The 14818-nt window shown below is 39.8% G+C and overlaps 1 protein-coding gene across 1 annotated transcript in view; it reads left to right on the plus strand.

Moving 5' to 3' along the window:
* Nucleotides 1-14818, plus strand: part of VWF (von Willebrand factor) — a 119549-nt gene that overhangs the window by 62458 nt on the left and 42273 nt on the right. Inside the window, exons 27-31 of the mRNA XM_084205314.1 lie at nucleotides 348-483; nucleotides 3558-4903; nucleotides 5362-5481; nucleotides 6703-6846; nucleotides 13983-14126. Of these exons, the coding sequence (XP_084061440.1) occupies nucleotides 348-483; nucleotides 3558-4903; nucleotides 5362-5481; nucleotides 6703-6846; nucleotides 13983-14126 (1890 nt within the window). The remainder of the gene's footprint in view (nucleotides 1-347; nucleotides 484-3557; nucleotides 4904-5361; nucleotides 5482-6702; nucleotides 6847-13982; nucleotides 14127-14818) is intronic.

A 14818-nucleotide genomic window follows, 5' to 3' on the forward strand; every position in this document is an offset into this window, starting at 1 on the left:
AGGATAGGAGGAGAAATAAATAATATACATGTAAAATGGAAAATGCCTTTTTCCCCTGATTATACTGATACTCTGACATCTTCCATGCTTTGTTCTGAAGATATATTTACCTTCTGTGTGGCGCTGGCTGTTGAAAGTATATGCTGGGTAAGGTGCTTTCAATATCTAATTAAAAGTCATTATGAGGGGAGGAGATACTTCTCTGTGTCAAATTGGCAGTGGCCACAACACCAAGCAGAATATTCAGGAGGTTTGAGACCACCTCAGAAGCACTGTTTTAACCCCATGATTAGTTTTACAGTTCATGACAACTGGCATCTTTACATTGCTCTGCTGTTTTGAAACAGGGAAAATCGTTGATGAGCTGTCCCTGGATTGTGTCAGTCCAGAAGACTGTCCCGTGTGTGCAGTTGGAGGTGACAGAATCCCACATGGAAGGAGAGTAGTTTTGAACAGAGATGATCCACAGCGCTGTCAATCTTGGTATGATGGATTTGTGCAAGGAACCAGCATCCCTCTTGTGTAGGATGAAGGGTCAGGGATGAAGTACATCCTCATTAATAAGTATATGGATGTAACTTTAAATATATCACTCAAAAAGAAGCTTGGAAGCCATCTTTTATGTCAGTACCCCTCCACAGAGAACCCAGGACTGAAGTTTTTAAATTACAGCAGTAGGGATTATAGGATGTCAGCTGAATTGAAGCAAGGGAAATCTATAAATTCCTTTCAAAAAAAGGCCTTTCCCCATGTGTTGGTGGCCCTGCTGGCTTCGGATGTTCAACTTCTTTTTGTGCAATGTGTGATTCAACATCAATAAAGCTGTCAGACTCATTCCTTCTGCCAGCACTAAAAAAATCCCTGTGTGAGGTGCAAGATCTGAATGTGCACTCAGTCTAGAACTTGCTGAGATTATTAGCAGTTGGAATTGTGTCCCATTCCTGGAAAACCAATTTCCATGAGATATTAAGGTTGATACCCATGCTCTGATCCTGCATACAGGCGTTTCCAAATAGGATGAAATGAATGGCAGGGAATGTGGTGCTGTGAACTGTGCAGGATGAGGGCCTTCAGCTGCAATGCAGCAGAGCCTCTTTGCATTTTGTTTAATGCCCTGTGGCATATTATGAAAATGTGTCATTCTCTGACTGTCTGGACCATGGATGGATATTTTCACTAGTGACTTATAATGATGTGAATAAAAGAGAGTTTTCCAACTTGTAAATTGATCAGATTTAATGGAAACTGAGTTGTAACTGTCCCTGCAGCAGCTATTATCAGAGACCAACACAGCTCCAAGTGCTCTGAACCTCACAGAAGCTCAGAATATGTAAAAACTTACAATTCCTGGTCTCTAGCCAGGGCTGGTGTGCAACTGAGCTATAAACCCGGGGCATGAGACTGTTCGGCTCATCAATTAAATACATACATTTAAACAATATACATGAAGAGCCCTGAATTCCCTCAAAAGGTCTAAAAAGAGTCTTCTTAAATGAGTCTGTTTTTTATTTTTTGGAATTCTTATTAATAATTTATTTTAAATGTTGATACACTGGCTGCTGCTCAGAAAAGATTTCAGAACATTAGGCAAACTTATCTCACGAGGGAAACTTCCTTTTGCATAGCTGTCACCTAATTTAGATGCCTACACCATCTGTACAAACAATAGAAAATACTGCACAAAAATGAATTTCATAGCAAGCATCCAAAGGAAATTGGAAACTAGAAGAGTCTTGTTCATACTAGGATTCGAATAATAAATCTTCTGTTGCTGTATGTTAATGCCAAAAATAGCTCTGCATTCTGCAATTAGGAAGACACTAAAATGAGCTTGAAAAGAACATAACACTTCTATTAAGAGAACTTAAATGAAGGTGCCACATGTAAAATGAAGTATTTTCCTGGAAAATAATGCCTTCTTCCAGTATCGACGCATGTAGTTTGTACATCTTGGGTTTTCTCTGGCAGTGCACACAAGCATTTTTTGGCGGTTGCCCTTTTGTAACTTTTTTTCCTACTCTGTTCCTTGGACTGTCCAGTAAGACAAGGAGAATATATGGACTGGTTCTGTTCCACCCTGTGCCTCAGTGCAGGCACATTCTTTTCTCTGAGAAGCGAAGGTGGTCAGAGGGCTGGAACACCTCCTGTGAGGAAAGGCAGAGAGAGAGATGGGATTGCTCAGGATGGAGAAGAGAAGGGTCTGGGAAGATCTTAATGTGACCTTTCAGTGCTTCAGCTTATGAGGAAGATGGGTACAAAATTTTTAGCATGGCCAGTTGGGGCAGAACAAGGGGTGATGGTTTTAAGCTGAAGGAGGCTCAATTTATATGAGACATAATGAAGAAGTTTCCAAAGGGATTGGTAGAACGCTGGCACAGGTTGCCCAGAGAGGTGGTGGATGTCCCATCCCTGAAAATATTTAAGGTCAGGCTGGACATGGCTCTAAGCAACATGATCTAGTTGAAGATGTCCCTGCTCATTGCAGGAGAGTTGGACAGGATACACTTTAAGGATTTCTTCCTGCCCAAACCCCTCTGTGATTCTAGGAAGTAAAGAGAAATATGCAACCAGGAATTAGAAGGGCAGAAGTGTTAAAGCCTTGCTAAAGATGGGTGAATTTTAAGGGAGTTCATAAAAGGTGGAGGGTGACAGAGGTGAAAAAGCTCATGGGGGTGCAGAGGGATGAATAGTGGAAAAGGCAGAGATAAGGGAGGGAAAGAAATTTGGGAACTGAGGTGGAAAGGGGAAAATGTACTACTGGAGGTGAGTAGAAATGGTGAGGGAAGACATGGGACTAAAAAGAGGTAACATCTATGGTTGAAATAAAGCCTTTAATATGAGAAACTGGACTGAAAAAGAAATGGTAAACAATAGGAAGGTAAGAGAGATATAAGAAACAGTGGAGGATGAATATGTGCCAAAGCTGTATCCAAACTAAAATGAAGTCAGGAAAAAAAACACCAGGAAAGTACTGCACTTCAGAGGTAGAAAAAAGATTGCTAATTTTGGTAAGATTAAAATGTGTGTAAACCTGGTCCCTGCACAGAGTTTGCTGAGTCATATCAGAGGTAAAACATCTCTCCTACTCTAGGATTTTACTTGGTGTTCACTGCCTGCAGTTTGCCTCATGTTTTGGTTCCTTGTGAAGCAGACCAGATCCGCCAGTTCAGTCCACCAGTGGCCTGTAGGTTGCTGTACTGCTGATACTCAGTGCTTCCTAAACAGTTTCCAGACCCAGATTTTACCGCTTCTGCCAAAGACTGTTCTAAGGAGTTTCTTCTGACAAACACACCATTGTTGGTCATGTTTCCTGGATCTAAACAAATGTCCATGAACACAGGGGATTTAGGTGTACAATACCATGTGGGAAGTTGTGGGAAATTGGGGTGGGGGGAAAAAATTATTCACATCGTGTTTTGGTTTCACTGTGGTTTTGAGATGTTTGGTTTTGCATTGGTGTTCTTTTATAATGTGTAGATGACTTGTGTGGATGACTTGTTACATGAATTGCATTTTACAGATAAATTTAATGTTTTTCTGATTTGATGATTTTGTAGTCTGTGTGAAGGGAAGAACTTAACCTGTGTGGACTGTGAGCCCATGGAGGACACCCTAACTCTGACAACACCTATTCCAGAGGAGGACATTGAGCTACCAGCCAGTGCATACTCATGCAGCAAAATGATGGACTTGGCCTTCCTGATCGATGGCTCCAATAAACTCTCAGAGGAGGACTTTGAACAGCTGAAGACTTTCATAATTGATGTGATGAAAAAACTCCACATCTCCCAGAAAAAAATCCGAGTGTCAGTTCTGGTGTATAGGGCTGGTCCCACAATCTATCTTAACCTTAAAGATATCAAAACAAATTCCCAGATGAGAAGAATTGTCCAGAACATAAAATACACAGGTGATAAAGAAGCATCTGCCTATGAAGTCTTTAAATACACTGCATTGCATGTGTTTGGAAAAGCAGAGAGGACCAATGCTGCCAAAATTGCAGTGATATTTATAGCGAGCAGATCTCAAAAAAAAATCCGTGACATGCTTGGCTTTTTAAAGAATAGAGACATTACAGTAATACCTGTGGGGATTGGGCCACATATCAATGTGGAGCAAGTCAAATTCATGGCAAAAGTATTTCCAGGTAGTAGAGCCTTCCTAGTGAGCAATGTGTTGGAGCTAATGGATCGTAGAGATTTCCTCATTGATCAGCTGTGTGACCTTGGACCTGAAGAAAGTCTTCTGTTACCAGCTACATCTGCTCCATCCATGTCCAGTGTGATATTTCCACCTTTGGGACTCACAGCGCCACCACCTCTTTTAGAAAAGTCCCGTCCCAACAGGCTGGATATTGCTTTTATTGTGGAAGGATCTGACAATGTTGGGGAGGAAAACTTCAATAAAGTCAAGAAATTCATTGAGGAAGTGGTCACAGGAATGAATGTGGGACAGGAAAATATTCACGTTACAGTCATGCAGTATTCAGAGACTGTCAGTCTGGAGTATTCCTTTAGGGAAATACAGTCAAAGGAAAATATTATCGAGAAAGTTAGGAGTATACCCTACCAGGGAGGGAGAGCTACCAACACTGGCAATGCCCTTGATTATATTTCCAAACATACATTTACATCAGTGAATGGGGGCAGGCAAGATGTTCCTCACTTGGTATATATGGTGTCATCCAGTCCTTCCACTGATGTTATCACACGACCTCCCAGGAGCATAAATGTTATTCCCATAGGCATAACCCCCAGTGCTAATATCCAAGAGCTCAGAAGAATCAGTCAGCCTAATGACCCAATTATCTTGAATAGTTACAATAGTCTTATTGAAGAGGCACCTGAATTAGTGCTGCAGTCATGCTGCACTCATGGGATGAGATTTTGGACTGAAATCACAGGTAAGATTGGATGAATTTTCTGATTTCTTCTTTCTTCTCTTGGGTCTCCTCTGTTTACCCTGTGCATCACTGAAATTTGAAGGGTTCCTTTATCTGCTTTGGTGTCTTGCTGTTGTATTCTGTGATTTTTGGTTTTTTTTTTATTTGTTGCTGGTTTGGGTTGGGTTTTTTTGTTGTTGTTGTCATCTGCTGGTGTTTTTTTTGTTTTGTTTTAGTCCTCTGAGAGTAAAACAGAATCAGTAGAAAAGCAGGAATTGAAATATCCATGTATCCCACTGGATATGAATCTTAAGGCTTTCATTAAAGGGGAATCACTAATTGCTTCAAGTGGTCATTATCCTGCTCTGTTTTCCCAAAATGCAGCTAGACCTACCCTTTCTGCTCCTACCATATTAGCAGATACTACTTTTGGTTATTATATATAAAATAACTTTTTTTCCTCCCCCTGTCACCCTCAGAGTTGTGCAACAAACCCATGGACATCATGTTTCTTCTGGATGGAAGTTTGAATATTGGAGCATCGGAGTTTGAGGAAATGAAAAGATTTGTACGGGAATTTATTGAAAGTGTTGTGATCGGTATGTATCTGCCTTTCAGCTCAAACACAGAAATATGTCTTGTAAAACAAAAGAATTTGCTTGTAGGGGACAAACCAGCTTCTTATTCGAGGTTTTTCAAATCTTAATTTTAAATTACTCATTCTAATCCCTCAAAGCACTGAGTGCTCAATGTTTATTTCCTGACCCATGTGGGATGGCTGACGCTTTCTGGGTGTGCTAAGCTCACTGTGCTTGTAGAGGGGGGTACACCTCTGGTCAGGCCATTCCTTATCTTTCATTATCAGTGCAGCCCCTCTGGTAGAATGCATTGTATCCTGCCCATACATGAAGGGATCATGTAGCACAGGGAGCAGTATAAGACATTGTGTGAGTTGTACCAAGTTCATCTGCATCCTGTGTTTTCCCAGTAGTATTTAACAAACATGGATTTTATTTTTATTTTAGTCAGAATTGTATTTTTTTGATCCAGCATTAAACCCTTTCCATGAAGTAACTGGTGTTATTGTTAGTGTTCATTTATGTCTTACAAAGCATTGATAAAGACTCATTGTGCTCTATACATAAATACTCTCAGTAGGAGGCCATGAAGAGAAGTATAGCCAATCGCTATAAACAACATATTGCCTGGTTCAATTTTGCAAATCTGGTATTTTAAACTGTCTATCTAAATGCTCTGTTAATAGTTTTATTTGTACTTCTTACATAATATTTAATCAGGATGTTAGAGAGGACCATAATTTGAAATTTATCTTCATTCCCCTTCACAGGTCAAGCTCCCTGGATTCACTTTGTTCCATGCACATCACTCCAGTGCTGTATGAGAGAGGGAATTGGGCATGAAATGATCCAGGGAGCTTGGCCCATCTGACAAACGGAGCATCAATTTACTGCTTGTGCAAAACAAGGTGCACGTTAAAAAAAAAAAAAAGAGGGGATGTTTAGATAATTTTAAAATGGAAAAGGAATAATACTGAATGGAGATCAAGAAAAAAAATTCTCCAGTTACTGTAATATTGATCTGGGCTAAAATACTGCATGCTGACTCCTGATAGAAAAGCAACTGTTTCCAGCAGTACTTGGATATTTTTTCATCAGGGAATAGTTCAGTTTTGGTCTTTTCACACTCTGATGGAAACCAATGTCCGGTTGTGCCTAATGTAAATCACAATGCCAACGTTTCTTTAGATTTATTTTAAGACACTCACATGCACTGCCTAAAGTGTTTATTTTCTTCTTCAGGCAATTCTTCAATTCACGTGTCAGTTCTCCAGTATGCCAGGGAAAATAATCTAGAAATTTCATGGAACATGCCTCAAGAGACTGACAGGCTTGTAGAGATGGTGCAGTCCATTCAACAAAGGGAGCAAGGTCCTCCCAGATTAGGTGAGTGATTTTGTGAATAATGGTGTTTAAACAAGGGTAGGAACAAAACCCCATGAAATGCTAAGTACAGACTGGCTACAAGCACCAATTTATGTCATTGTGGTGGCATTTCCTGTTAAGGTTCAACCTCTTGTTATGGTTCAGTTTTCTATATTATAATGTATTCACAGGTTACACAAATTTGGTTTGTCTTTAATGTATTTTGGAAAGAAGCCTTGAAATAATGCTCAGGATTTGCATTCATTATCTTTCAAGCAAGCAAAGCATAATTAAGAAGTAAGGACTTTGATCATTAACCTTTCAATGCTGGTTAGTTGATTAGACATTTAGGAGCAGAACTGCTCATGCTGGCTTTATGAACTGCCCTTACCAGATGTTTGTGCTGAGCCAGTGTAACCCACCTGGTTGAAAAATAGGAAAACAAGAGTTATATTCTGTGTGGTTCACTTCCTTCACCCAAGTTGCCATGCTGGTTTCACAGGGACTTGGGCTGAAACAAGACTGGGGACAGTGCCAGGGAACACTGTTCTCTGCTCCCTGGCACTGTCCCCAGTCTTCTGTCAGCCCAAGTCACTGTGAAACCAGCAAGACCTCAGTTGAAGAGTTACTTGTGAAATACTATCTTCTGTTCCAGACAGACAGGTCCACTTCCATTTTCATGTGTGAAAAACATCACATTTCCCACTGGCCTGTGGAAACTTGGTGCACACACAAATATCAGTTGCAGGGTTCAGCAAAAAATTGTTCTCCTACAGCACCTTACACCAGATACCCTGAGAATTTTGTTCTTCTGGATTGGAACCACATTTACTCTGGCAGCCACCTAGCATCAGGGTCCTTTAAGGGCTGAGGGATACACAGATTTTTGGAGTCTTTGGACTATAAAGAGTTATTTGTACAGAAAAGTGCAAAATAAAACCTGACTTCCATAGTTCACAGGAGGATTAGCTCTGATTGCTTTCTCAACCTGGAGAAATAAAAAATACCAGATGGCTGATGAGACTTCTATAGGCTCATTGTGGGATGAATTGTTGCATACAAATAGATAAGTTTTGTGAAGCCTTCCATGTAATGTGTAGAGAAAGCCACATGGAATGGCAGGATAAGCAGAGCAAACACTGCCTTTGGGAAATGAAATGGGAGAGGCAGCCACATGACATCCTCATTAGTGATTTGTTTATGTCTCATTGGAAAATGCTCAGAGACCGTGATTGAGGATGTGGTATAATGAATGAAAGTGAAATAGAGAAGAAGTAGTTCCTCTCAAATGAAGTCATGAAAATATGGTGCTGTGTTGCACCTTGTGATGTGTGTGAATGTGGCTGGCTGTGAAGGAGACAGCATTCCCGGGAAGTGCACAGTCACTCAGGTCCTTCTGTCTGTGCTCTGGAAATGCAGAGGCTGCTTGACAAATGTAGGTGCCCCAGTCTGGACGCTGCATTTTCTTAGGAGATCTTCTCTAGCCTTTGCTTGATCTGAATTTACCCATCAAAAAATATCATTGCTATCAGACCAGAGCTGTTTCTTCTTATTTGCACTGGCTGCCTGATGGTAGAAGAACAATTCAGTGAAATCTTTATTCCATCTTTGTTGATCTAAATCATGCTTTTTTCGTCCAAAAAGCTCTATGTGCAGAGGGCAATTGCTGCTACCACTGCAGAAGTCTTACTGTAGAAAGCATTCCCTATCCTGCATTATTTAGCCATAAGGAAACTCCAGGAGAGATTTTAGTAATAAGAAATAATGAAAAACTACTGAGTATGTCAGGGCATAAAAAGAACAAGAAAAAGCAGTTTATACCACAAATCTTTCCCATGCTTGTGCAGTGGGGCCATTCAATAACATCAGGCGAATTTTGGCTCAAGAAGCACCTCTAGGGCTATTCAGACATCATGAAATTGTGTACAACTTCACATAAGAAACAACTGAAAAAAAAAAAAAGAAGGAAACTAACTAAATGCTAAAGTGATGTGTGCAAGACAACTGAGAATCACATAAATGTGTCTCTGTTCAGCATTTGTGGGTGTTTAGGAGAGTCACAGGGAGCAGACTGAGCAATCCCTACAGTAAATACTGCTTAACACTTTATAAAAGTATTATTTTGCTTCCTTATAGCTGTAGTAAAAGTCGCTCATTTAGGCTGACATTTTCCTGCCTCATCCTCAAAATTTGGAGGAAGTATGTTCTATGTGGCTCAGCTGTATAAAAGCATCTTTAGGGAAAGATATATTTCCCCCCTCCAAGAAAAAAGAAATCTTAAATTTATATTCCTCCTCCAACTTTCCATCTTTACTAATATATTTGATTAGTAGCATTCAGCTTTGCTGTCAGGGTTCAGGAGGTATATATGTCTTTCTTCTAAACCTCCCCTGTGGCTGTGGAAGCAAAGGCCCCCCATAGCACTTTTCCTTATTCATATCTCTCCCCAAATGATGCACTCTGTATCAAATTTCTAAAATCTTGCCCCCCATCACCCAAGGCCAGCAACTGTCCTGATCAGAGGGCTCCCACCCACTAACAGAGACTTTCACTTGTTCCCCACAGATGTTGCTGAACTGGTGGTGCCAGCTCCTTTTTGAAGCCAGTTTTAGGTACCACTGATATCTTCCCCAAGCTGTTTTAATTCATTGCCTTCAGGGGATTTTTTGTTTGCTTTTTTTTTTTTCTCTAGTTCATTTCTTACAAGGTTTGTGAGTTAAATGAACTTCTGGTGGAGTCTGGCTTCATCAGAAGCCCTTGGTGGTAAGAGAAATGCAGGATTTGTGACCTGCAGAGGAGAGGTTTTTGGGGCTGTTCCATTCAATGATGTTGGACTGACAGGTTTGTGCTGTTCTTGAAAAGGTCAGCACACATTAATCAGTGTGTGTTAATGCCAAAATATCAATATTCATGTGCCACGAGCTGACCACTTAAAGCACTGTGAGATTAGTTTTCAATAGCTGGTTTGTTTCAAAAGGAAATTAATGTTCTATTTGCAGTAAAAAATCCCAATTCAGTGCCAGGTGAAGAGCCTAAATTAAGATACAAAGACCAGCTTCAGGATTATGGACTTGATTTAGTGGGAGGTGTCCCTGCTCATGGCAGGGGGTTTGGAATGAAATAATCTTTAAGGCCCCTTCCATCCCAAACCATTCTGTGATTCTATGATCTTATGATTATCATTGTGGGGAGTTGTTCCTGGTTAGACACGTCCTTGGTTAAGTAGTTGCAGTCTGGAATACTTACCCCACCATCCAGACAGTGTTGGCTGCTTCTGTATCACTTCAGGTTCTGAGGAACCATTCCTATTTCGTTCCTTTCCCAGGCCACTTTCAGGACTTGTGGGAGATTAAGATCTCTTGTGGTCTTTTTTTTTTTTTTTTTTTTTTTATGGTCAAGGTGTTGCAGAAATGCTAGAAAAACCACTGAGGCCACTTAAGGCACAGATTACAAATTCCCATCAGGAACCTCCATCTAATTGAAATCCCCTGTCTGTCACAACTCTACAGACCCAAAGAAAATAATTGGAAAGTTTCTCTTAGGAAGTTTTTGCTTTCCCTGAGGCATCTACCAAAACATTAAATGTCTGTGTGTTCCAGATTGGCTAATTCTGAGATGAATCTTCATTTTTATTTCTTGGATATATTTTAAATATTTCTAGGGCACCTTGTGCTCATTCATTTAATTTCATGATGTCCATGATTGCTCCCAATCCAATATTTGTGATTTAGATTAACATACCTTCTCACACATTTTAACTCTTCCATCCAAATCATTAATGAAACTATTTAATAAGGTAGAATCTAGTGTAATTCTCTATAGACTCATAGTAAGCACCTCCAACCCTATTCAACAGATTGTCTTTTGTCCTTAAAGCTTGTTTATGTCCGTTTAGTCCTTGCAGGAATCTCTGTGTGAACCATTCTGGGTTGTTACTTCAGAATACAAGTCTAAATTTAAAATCCATCAGGTGTCAAGTCAACCAGGAAAAGGCTCTTAAAAAGCCTTTTCTGACTCTCAGAATTTCAGCATCAAATGTTCACAGTCATTATTTAATTATTATTCCAAACATGAGTACTGAAGGATGGGGAGAAGATGCTGTTCTGTGCTTGGAATGATTGGTCTGTCTATTCTAAAGCAGCCTGTATGGTTCAATTGGGTTTTTGTTTTCCCTTTTTCCCTGGACATGCCCAATGAGTGGCATTCATAGCCTACTGACTGGGCTGGAAGGCTGCTGGGGGCTCGCCACTTTTGGTGGGCTGAGGGAAGGGCTAAAATGACTGAAAACAACCTGGGATAGAAGAATATGTTCCTGCCCATGGAAGGTGAGCTGGAACTGGATGTTCTCTGAGGTCACTTCCAACTCCAGCCATTCTGAGATTGTCTTTATGTTTCTGTGCTGTGAAAACTCTTTCCAATCTTAATAAACAACTCAGTGTAAATACTTAGATTTGCTTTACTGATATGAAAATGTCAGGTTTTTGTTGTGTTGCGGTCTTTCAGTATGAAAATGTTGAAGCTGGTTGATTTTAGCGATGAATAGTTTTTATTGTGGCCTCTGAGCGATTTTTTATTTCCCTCTGTGGTGAGATGGAGAGACGAATAGCTGAGAAGTGACAGCTTCCAGCTTGGGATGATGGCTCTCTGAATACCTCTAGCAGGACAAAAGTGTTCATTTGATGATGTCTTCAGACACCTGGCTCTTTTCTCCAGCGCTGGCTTAAAAATAAAGGGAGAAATCCAAAGAGCTTTTACTATGCTAAATCCAATTTTCCATGCATTAAATTGAATAACTGCTTTTGGGGCCTTTGAAATAGTCACCGGTTCTGTTACAACAGTACTTGATTTCTTTATGAGAAATTATAAAAAGAATGGATTTTTTTTTTCAGTTTGAAAATATGTATGGAGTTTCTGAACATTTTTAAAATTAATGTGAGAAGAAGAAAAATGGAGCTGGACTGGCTCCTGACCACACCAACCACACAAAAGTCAAAGGGTCGTTAAAAAAACCAAGAAATTTCAAGTACTTTTAACAAATGAATGAAAAATCATTTGTGATTCTTACTGTGCAAAAGTTTAACCAGAAATATGTTTGAAAGTTAAATACTTTTTTTTGGTAATTGTAGGACCAAAGGGAAATGAGTCAATCTTCTGGCACAGTGACCATCCCAGAGCAATCTCAGGGATTTTGAATATAGTGAGATTTATTTGCTGTATTTTGTTTTATCCTTAGTTATTTCTAGCTAATGTGTCATTCTGTATCTAACATTTACCTTGACAGACACAAAACCATTTGTAGAAAGGATTGTGGGAAAGCTGTGTAGGACATGACTTAATGCCTGAGGTTAGTTATTTTTTTTGTGGTCAGGAAGAGTAGTTTGTGAAATGGAATCACCAAATGTGCAAATACATGTCTAAATAATGGTGTTTTAAAATACGTTTTGTTGCAAGTAGAAAAACATCCAAAATGTGAAGGTTTTCACTGAATATCCAACTGCTGTTGCCGTGGTATAGAATCACTGAAGGGTTTGGGTTGGAAGAGACCTCAAAGGTCATCTCGTTCAAACCCCCTCTCATAGGCAGGGACACCTTCTACTGTCCCAGGTTGCTTAGAGCCCCATCCAGCCTGGCCTTGGACACTTCCAGGGATGGGGCAGCCACAACTTCCCAGGCCTCAGGACCCTCTGAGTAAAAAAGTTCTTCATCACATCAAATCTAAATCTCTCCTCTTTTAGTTTAAAACTCTTCCCCTTGTCCTATCCCTACCTACCACTATGATAAGTTGCTCTCATTCTTTTTTATAAGCTCCCTTTAAATACTGTAAAGCTACAGTGAAGTCTCCCTGGAGCCTTCTCCAAGCTGAGCAATCCCAGGTCTCCAAGCCTTATCAATAATCAATGTGCTGAGTGAGATTCCTAAAGTTTATCCATGCTTGCAGCAGCTTGGGAAAAGGGTTTTTGCTTCTATCACTGAAAAAGTGTGGGTGACGTGGTGCAAGAAGACATCAAGTACAAAGTGTTCAGGTGTGCTAAGATGTATTGGGGCTGTGCTGGTGAATTACCTACAGGTTGACTTCCAGTGTTTTACAAAGGCATTTGTTATTATAAATTGTACCGTGAATTTCTCAGGCAAACCTATTTTTGCTCCACAGTTATTGCAGATTACTCAGAGGAAATACTCTTTCAAGTGTTTATTGTTCACCAGTCACTGCTTTCCCTAAGTGTCACATGAGTCACCTGGTTTCATTACTACTTCCTTACCTGATAACTTCCAAGCCCAAAGGAGCTTTTAAGAAAGCTGCATATCATGATTCCCAGTGTAAATATTTGTGCAAATACATGTCTAAATGCAAGTGCTAACAAAGTGCTCTCTTGCTGAGGTCATAATTATCAAAAAAATTTGCCTGAGTGTTCACAGATGTAAAATGAATGGGCAGCAGCTTCCCTTTTAAGCTAGTTTGTGATTTGGTAGCTCAGGTAGAATTTCTTTGCAAGTTTTGTGGGGTTTGATGTGTTTTTTTTTTTTTTTTGTTAAACTTTTATTTTAATAAGGATCACCTGGTTGTATCATGGATTACACAGAGTTTAAATTTCAGAAAGGTTCCTGATGGTGTGGAGGCAAGAAAGGTTTTTCACACCTGTAGGGAAAGTCGATGAAATTAGGGAAGTGCTAGATCTTTTATAGGAGTCAGAACAACTTGTGTGAACAGCTCAGGATGATGCCAGGCTGTGGATCAGCTCGCCACTGGATGTCAGTGTTGCTTGGCAGTTCGAAGCAGGAATATAATCCCCACAAGGTTTTCTATTCTTTAGGGCTGGCAATACTTCTGGGAAAGGTAACTACTTAAGTGAGGAGCGTGACTTTGTTATCATGGCTAAGGAAAGGGAAAAATTCCTATCACTGCAGAGACTGGCATAGTCTATGGATGGAGTTAAGGATGGTCCTCCTGTGCTTGGATGTCTTAATAAATACTGGAAGGTTTTTAATAGCTGAGGTCTTTTATGTAGCTGCAATAAATCAGACATTAAGAGTCCTTTAAAAAGAAATATTTTTCATTACCTAATGGTATAACACACTAAAGCAATATAAAATTTAGTTCTATGGTCTCCTGTGACTTTTCTATTTTATCTCTCATTTCTCTCTTCATTTCTTCCTAGGAAATGCCATTGATTTTGTGGTCCAGAATGTAATGTCAGAATCGCACGGGAGCAGACCCAGCGCATCAAAGGTCATGATTGTCATCATGTCAGGGAGCTCACAAGATGCTGTGGAGGCTGCTGCCCTTTCTGCAAGAATGAACAGTAAACCTCATTTCACTGTCACTACTTATAAGTAGAGTTGTTACTTTTTAAGTAATGGGCTGGAACAAAAGATGGAAAATTAAGACGCTGGTGTGTTCATGTAAGCTCTGGAGTTACTGTGCATAGTATTGTGGTAAGGGACAGACCTGAAAAAAAACATGCCCCGTGAAGATGTCTTTGATGTACTGAGAAATTCAGGACCAATCTGCAATTAAGGCTGACAGCTTCCCCAGGACTCACAAATTAGTAGCATCTCGTTTTCTGAGATTGTATGGGTAGACAGGGATAACAGAAATGTGGTCTAATATTATAAATAAATTTGGTCTATATTATAAATTATAAATAAAAGCAGTAGAGGGAAACTTGAAAGGTTCACTCTAGTAATAATAATGATGATGAAAATAACAATCATAAAGATAATAATATTAAATTGAGGTTTTGATCAGATTCTTCACTGACATCTACAGGAATATACTTTTGCTATCAATGTGCTGTCTGATCAAGTTTTCTGGCTGTTCTTTCAGTACCTCATGTTCCTCAGGTGTTCAGCTGAGGAACTTTGACTCTGTTTGAAGGTTGCTCTGGGAGTTATTCAATAAGGCATGGACTGTATTACAACTATCAACTGTTTAATTAAATGGTTTGAAAATAATCCAATTGCTGTGTAACTGAAGAAAGAAAACAGCATATTG

The sequence above is a fragment of the Fringilla coelebs genome (genome assembly GCF_963513975.1).
Source record: "Fringilla coelebs genome assembly, chromosome: 5".
Taxonomy (NCBI): Eukaryota; Metazoa; Chordata; class Aves; order Passeriformes; family Fringillidae; genus Fringilla; species Fringilla coelebs.